The 6,000-nt window shown below is 44.2% G+C and overlaps 1 protein-coding gene across 2 annotated transcripts in view; it reads left to right on the top strand.

The window, feature by feature from the left end:
• Positions 1-526: 526 nt before the first annotated feature.
• Positions 527-6,000, top strand: part of RIMS3 (regulating synaptic membrane exocytosis 3) — a 56,577-nt gene continuing 51,103 nt past the window's right edge. For both annotated transcript variants that reach the window (XM_081019578.1, XM_081019580.1), the window contains exon 1: positions 527-1,043. In XM_081019578.1, the coding sequence (XP_080875704.1) occupies positions 987-1,043 (57 nt within the window). In that variant the 5' untranslated portion in view covers positions 527-986. The remainder of the gene's footprint in view (positions 1,044-6,000) is intronic.

Genomic DNA, 6,000 nt, shown 5'->3' with positions numbered 1-6,000 from the left:
ACCGATCAGGAGCTGATCTATGTGTCAGTCAGTCAATGTTTGTTACGGCAAACAGCCAGCATATTAAACGAGAAATTCTGGATAATTCTCCACATAAACAATAAAAATGACTGATACGGGGTTTTAACAGTCAATATACTAATTAAGTGTACAGTACTTATAATACGTGTCCAGAGGAATAAAACACCAGAAAAGAATAAGAGATTTAACTAAGAACTGTACCGGTTTATGGTGATCTATATATGTAATGCATCCTTAAGCTTTATTTGATGAGCTAGTATTTATTTAATAAGGTGATATGGTCATCCGTGTATCAGGGGAAGCTAATCTAGTGCCCTGCAGATGTTTTGCATTTGCAGTTCCCATCAGCCTCTGCAGCCAGCTTGACTACTGGTGAGAAATGTAGTCCCAGCAACAGCTGGAGATCCACAGGATTTACCACTCCTGCAGTAAAGAAGGTGTTGGACTTTCCTTCATTGCTATTTTTTAAACAGAAGCTGGATGATCACCTGTCAAGGGTTCTTTAGCTGTGATTCTGGCATTGCAGGGGGTTGGACTAGAGGATCTTTGGTGTCCCATCCTTCCAACCTGACGCTGTATGATTCTGTGTTCCAGTCTGGTACCCAGACAACGAGAGCTGATATCCCCACTGGGCAAAAAAGGCAATTGATGATTTGCATGCTGAGATGGAAGCAACACTGCAGGGTGGAGACAGGTGTGTGTGTGTGTATGCATGCACCCAGTGTTTTCTTAACCGGAGCAGCAGCTGCATCTGAACAGCACAGCTCAGAGTAGCACCGTCCAACAGTTGGGCTTTCCCTTGCCTCCGCCCCAGCTGTGATTTCCAGAAGGGGATGCTGTGCTGCCACTGCTGAGAGAGACAGCTGGTACCCACCCCGCTCGTTTAAGGCTGCATCGTCAGATCCTGGCAAGCATCTTTCTACAACAGCAGAAGCAGGGAAAGGCTGCGAGAGACAGGTGGATGCATGCAGGAGGCAGCGGGGAGCAGCTCTTCGCCAGTGGCAGCAGGGAGAAGCGGGGAGGTGAGTAGCTACTAACCGCCGGCTTGTTTTTATTCAAGTCGGGAGATGTTCTCTTTGGGAACAATATGGATGTTGTCTAGGAAGGGAGCGCAGCCTTCTGGTCTCCTGGGTTGTATTCAAGCGGCTGCAATTTACTCTCGGCTGTGATACTCTCTTAAGTTCGACAAAGGGCCAGCCTGGGTTTTAATTCAACCCCACGCCCAGCAACGAACGGACTAAAGGGGTTGGGTGGGGACTGGTGTGTGTGCATGCACAGAACTTGTCTTTTTCCTACAGGTCCTAAGGAATTCTGGGGTATGTGCTCCAGAGGGCTGTTGGTCATCAGTTCTGCAGATGTCCCCCTCCAGTGTTATGGAGGAGTGCATTATTACCCCCTCCTAGGAAAGAGTTCTGACTTTTTTTTCTGTGACTGATCCTGGTGATCTTATGCCTTTTGCAGCAACCTGCCCGTCTATGCCCCATAACATGCTCCCCGCCACTTGGCTCAGTGATAGGGAACATGTGGCCCTCCAGGTGTTGTTAGACGACAGCTCCCGTGGCCATTGGCCATGCTGGCTGGTGCTAATGGGAGCTGTAATCTAACAACACCTTTAATTTTGCTCCACAACTGGAAAAGCTTGCATCTGCTGTGGTTTTGCATGCTGGGTGGCTGTTCTAGGCGCAGCAGCAGAGTGAGTTAAAAACAAACATGGCAACCCAACTGGAAGTGACCATCTCTGGGGGGAAAACCATCCCCCCGAAGTGTGTGTACTTTTTACTCCAAGTGTTTCCCTGCCAACAGTGTAAAAATATGCATCACGGTGTTTCATGTTTAGAATATTTAGAATCCTTTTTCTCACAGAGACTCCTAGAAGCTTGAAATAAATAACTCATCATGCAAATTAAGGCAGTGGTCCTCCTATGCAGATTTACTTGGGAATCGGTTCAGTGGGTGTTATCTCTAAGTAATAAGGCTTAGGTTTGGGTTGCATGTGTTTCTGCCATAAATTAATACCCCAAAATCTTCTACACAATATTTTGTTTATCGTCTTACAATCACCAGTCAGGTTTGCCAACATCTTTACTGCTCTTTGTTACAGTACCTTTGGTAACAGTTTGATCCATACGCATTGACAAGTATAAATCTCTTTAGGTGGGTTTTGATAGCTTTTTTCTTCTGTGTGGTTTTTAATGAGTAAATGCTGCTTTATATACATTTTTTTATATTTAACTCTCTGGTTGTATTCTTGTTGTGTTCTAATATTGGGAGTCACATTGAAATAAAATTTTCTATTTTTAAACAGTGGGTAAAAATGACTTAAATATATAAATAATGATAATTTCCATGTTGTCAAGTGTTTCACTTGCTGGTTTCTATAGCTGTTATTAAAGGCAGAAGAGCATGTCAGTCCTTTTTTTCCCTGCTGAACTGGCAACCGTAGCCAAAGTCCAGCCAAAGTCCATTGCGACTAACTACCCAGCTAGATTTATGCAGGAATTCCGTGTTTGGAGCTTCCAATTTTTTTTTCTGTACTCAGAAATAATTGTGTGTGTGTGATTTGGATTGGGGCCTCTGTGCAAGAGGAAGAGGTCAGGTCCTGGCCCCTGTGCTAATTCCCCACATTAAAGCAGTCCATGGAACACAGGAAGACATGAAGCTGTCCACTTTGGTGGGAGGCATACAGCCCAATTCTGCATGTTTTTACTTTGGAGCAAGCCTAGTAAGCAGGGTGAAGTTTATTCTTAGTAAGGATACATAGGATTGTTACCTTACAGTGCAGTCCTTTACATTTTCATTCAGAAGCAAGACCCATTCAGTTCAATGGGACCCTTCCTAGGTCAGTGGGTATTGGGCTGCAACCTCTGAACTGACAGTTTTAGGTAGCTTGGGATGAACTGAGTTGATGGACCATCCATACAGGACTGTGGTTTTGTTCTGTTTTGCTTTTGAATTAGTTTACACTGGGCCATCTGCACATCTTCTCATAGTGGGATTTTGCGTACAACTGCTCCTATTCCATCATAAGCACTAATCATTATGAATGCACAATAAAAATCATGTTTGGATACCCAGTGTCACTGGTGGACTGTACTCCTGCAGTTGTTCAACAGTTGGTCTATTGAAAAACTTGACAGAACATTTGGAGAATGTTCTCCTAAGTCCACCTTCTCCAACCTAGTGCCCTCAAAATCTTCTGAGACTCCAGCTGGAAGTCAAACAACATCTGGAGAGCTACAGGTCCCCATCCTAGATCAAGGTTGTATCAAGACAAGCAGTGATTTCCCCACCTTGCAATCTGCTAGCAAGGGAATATTTATCAGTCAGTCACTACTTGAAGAGCCATTCTGTCCACGTTCTGTTTAAATAACTGCAAGAAGGGAGACCAGGAGAGGGGCTCAAAGTGGTTAGCACCATCAGTAGTGGACAGCACCTGGGCAACTGACTAAGTAGGCACACACAACGGATCACCTGGTTATACTCTTATTCCCCACTATGGTGAGACATATCATGTTTCTATTTAAATTATAGTAATTATTTCTAATTGAACCTATAAATTAGCCTCTTCAGTTTTATGCAACTCTCTTTTTGTAGTGGGGTGTGTGTGAATGCACTTCCTTTGTTTTTTGGCCGCATCTGTGACCACTCTACTGCTGCACCGTATGCAGTACCTTTGCCCTTCATAATGTTGCTTCATGCAGCTTTAACCAGTTGAAACTCATATGATTAACTGATGGAGATTTCCTAATTGACTGAGAGCATGCTTGGCTACTGATAGATCTTGTGCCATACCTCTTTCTGGTAGCATTACCAGCTTATCAAGGGGAGTGGGTAAACTTGTGGAAGGTGAGGATGCAAAGTAGATCATAGAATTGTAGAGTTGGAAGGGACCCCAAGCGTCATCCAGTCCACCCCATGTAATGCAGGAATCTTTTGCCCAATATGAGGCTCAAACTCACGACCCTGAGATTAAGAGTTTTGTGTTTTACTGGCTGAGTTGTGATATGCTACCTCCAGGGTCAGAGGCAGCCTGCCTCTGAATTGCCACTTGCCGGGGTTTAGCAGCTGGAGAAAGCTATTGTGCTCATATCCTGTTGGTGGGCTTCCTTCCCAAGGGCATCTGGTGGCCTGCTGTAAGAAGCAGGATTTGGACTACATATGCCTTTGGTTTGTTCCACCAAGGCTGCTCATACGCTGTTATGCCCAGGAAATAGCTGGTTTGGCTGATTTTCTCAATTGAACAGCAGCCAGAGCCATTCCCAGGTACTTAAAAGATTTGAGACCTATGTCCATAGGCAGAATTTGCAGAACAATTGAATATGCTAATTTGTATTGTGGGTGCAAATTTAGAATCTAAATGTCACAGAAGGCAAGCCAACTGACTTCCCATCCAAATCGCCCCAAATTAATTCTTCTTCGGTTATTTTGCACTCTACCCCCAAACCAGTTCCTTTTCCATTCATTTGCCCCAATTAATTTCCCAACGGATCCTGTTATAATTCAATTTTCTTTCCGTTGCCCCATTTTGTGCCCCCAAATCATCTCTAGATAAGGTGATCTTCAATTTATTTTCCCAAATTAATATTCTATGCAATGATTCAGATCACCACTGCCAGTTCACCACCCTTACACACACACTCGGAACACTTGGGGCACACAGGAAAAGATTTGGAGCCTGTGCCCCATATGACCACCCCTAACAGCACCCAGACAGGAGCTGGAGAGGTGGGAGTTAGCAGGTGAAGCTTTACATGGCATTTTCATCGGCTAACCTCAGGAGATCAGGCTGTTGTTTAAAGCACAAAAAAGCAGCGGCCGTTCAAGAAGTTGGCAAGCTTTCTTTTCATTCCTATGAGGTGCAGCCAGATCCCATACAGGTGTATCTGTAGGTAATATTCACTGTATTCAGTATGGTGTGAGTTCTGCGGAAGTGTGCAGCCTAATCATAAGTATGATTATTCAGAAGTGAATCCTATTGAGCTGAACCGGGATTGTTTCTTAGTAAACCTGTTTAGGATGACAACTTTGGCTAGGCACAATCCAGCCAAAAGAACTCTTAAGGCCCAGTGATTTCAGTGGGAGAGAGTTAAGCATCTGTTTCACTTGTGGAAATCAGAGGGACTTGAATTCAGGCAAATTTAAAGACATTCTTTATTTTTGCAAAGCTTTTCCAATTACACATTGATTTGTGGTGGAGAGTAAAACCCTAATAACTAAATCCCCCAGTACTAGAATTTAGCCATGGCGTTTTCATGAAAAAGTACTTATATGAGCACATGCCTATCCAAACTGCCAATTCTCCACAACCAGTTTGCACATATCAGGAAGCAAGACCGGTCATTCCAGTTCTCATCCAAACAAACTGGGTCCAGAAGACCTCTTCTTCGAAATGAATCACTGAAGGTCACACAGCTGAAATTCCTGTGGGTAGGCAGTTGCAGAGTAGAAATCCATTCCTACTCCACTAACTTAAAAAAGCTGTATCCACAACCTTGTTTTGCAGGGGTGGGGAATCAGTGACACACAAGCCAATGTGGCTCCCCGGGGTGGCCTCTATCTAGCCTGCATTGCCTCCTCCTTGTTCTGCCTGCCACCCTGTGCAGCTTTTAGGCTTGAAAATATTCTACTGGATCCATTAGGAGGATTTTTTCAAAAATACTACAGAGCATGGAGGTGTTTGCAGAAGCATCACAGCTGGGGAGGAAAAGGTTAGGCCATGGGTCAGCAAACTTTTTCAGCAGGGGGCAGGTCCACTGTCCCTCAGACCTTGTAGGGAGCTGGACTATATTTTTTAAAAAAATTATGAACGAATTCCTATGCCCCACAAATAACCCAGAGATGCATTTTAAATAAAAGGACACATTCTACTCATGTAAAAATACCCTGATTCCCAGACTGTCCACGGGCTGGAATTAGAAGGCGATTGGGCCAGATCCAGCCCCTGGGCCTTAGTTTGCCTACGCATGGGTTAGGCTTAAA

The sequence above is a fragment of the Podarcis pityusensis genome (genome assembly GCF_964106645.2).
Source record: "Podarcis pityusensis genome assembly, chromosome: 8".
NCBI lineage: Eukaryota > Metazoa > Chordata > Lepidosauria > Squamata > Lacertidae > Podarcis > Podarcis pityusensis.
The sequence above is the reverse complement of the archived record's forward strand: the minus strand, read 5'-3'. Positions and strand labels throughout refer to the sequence as shown.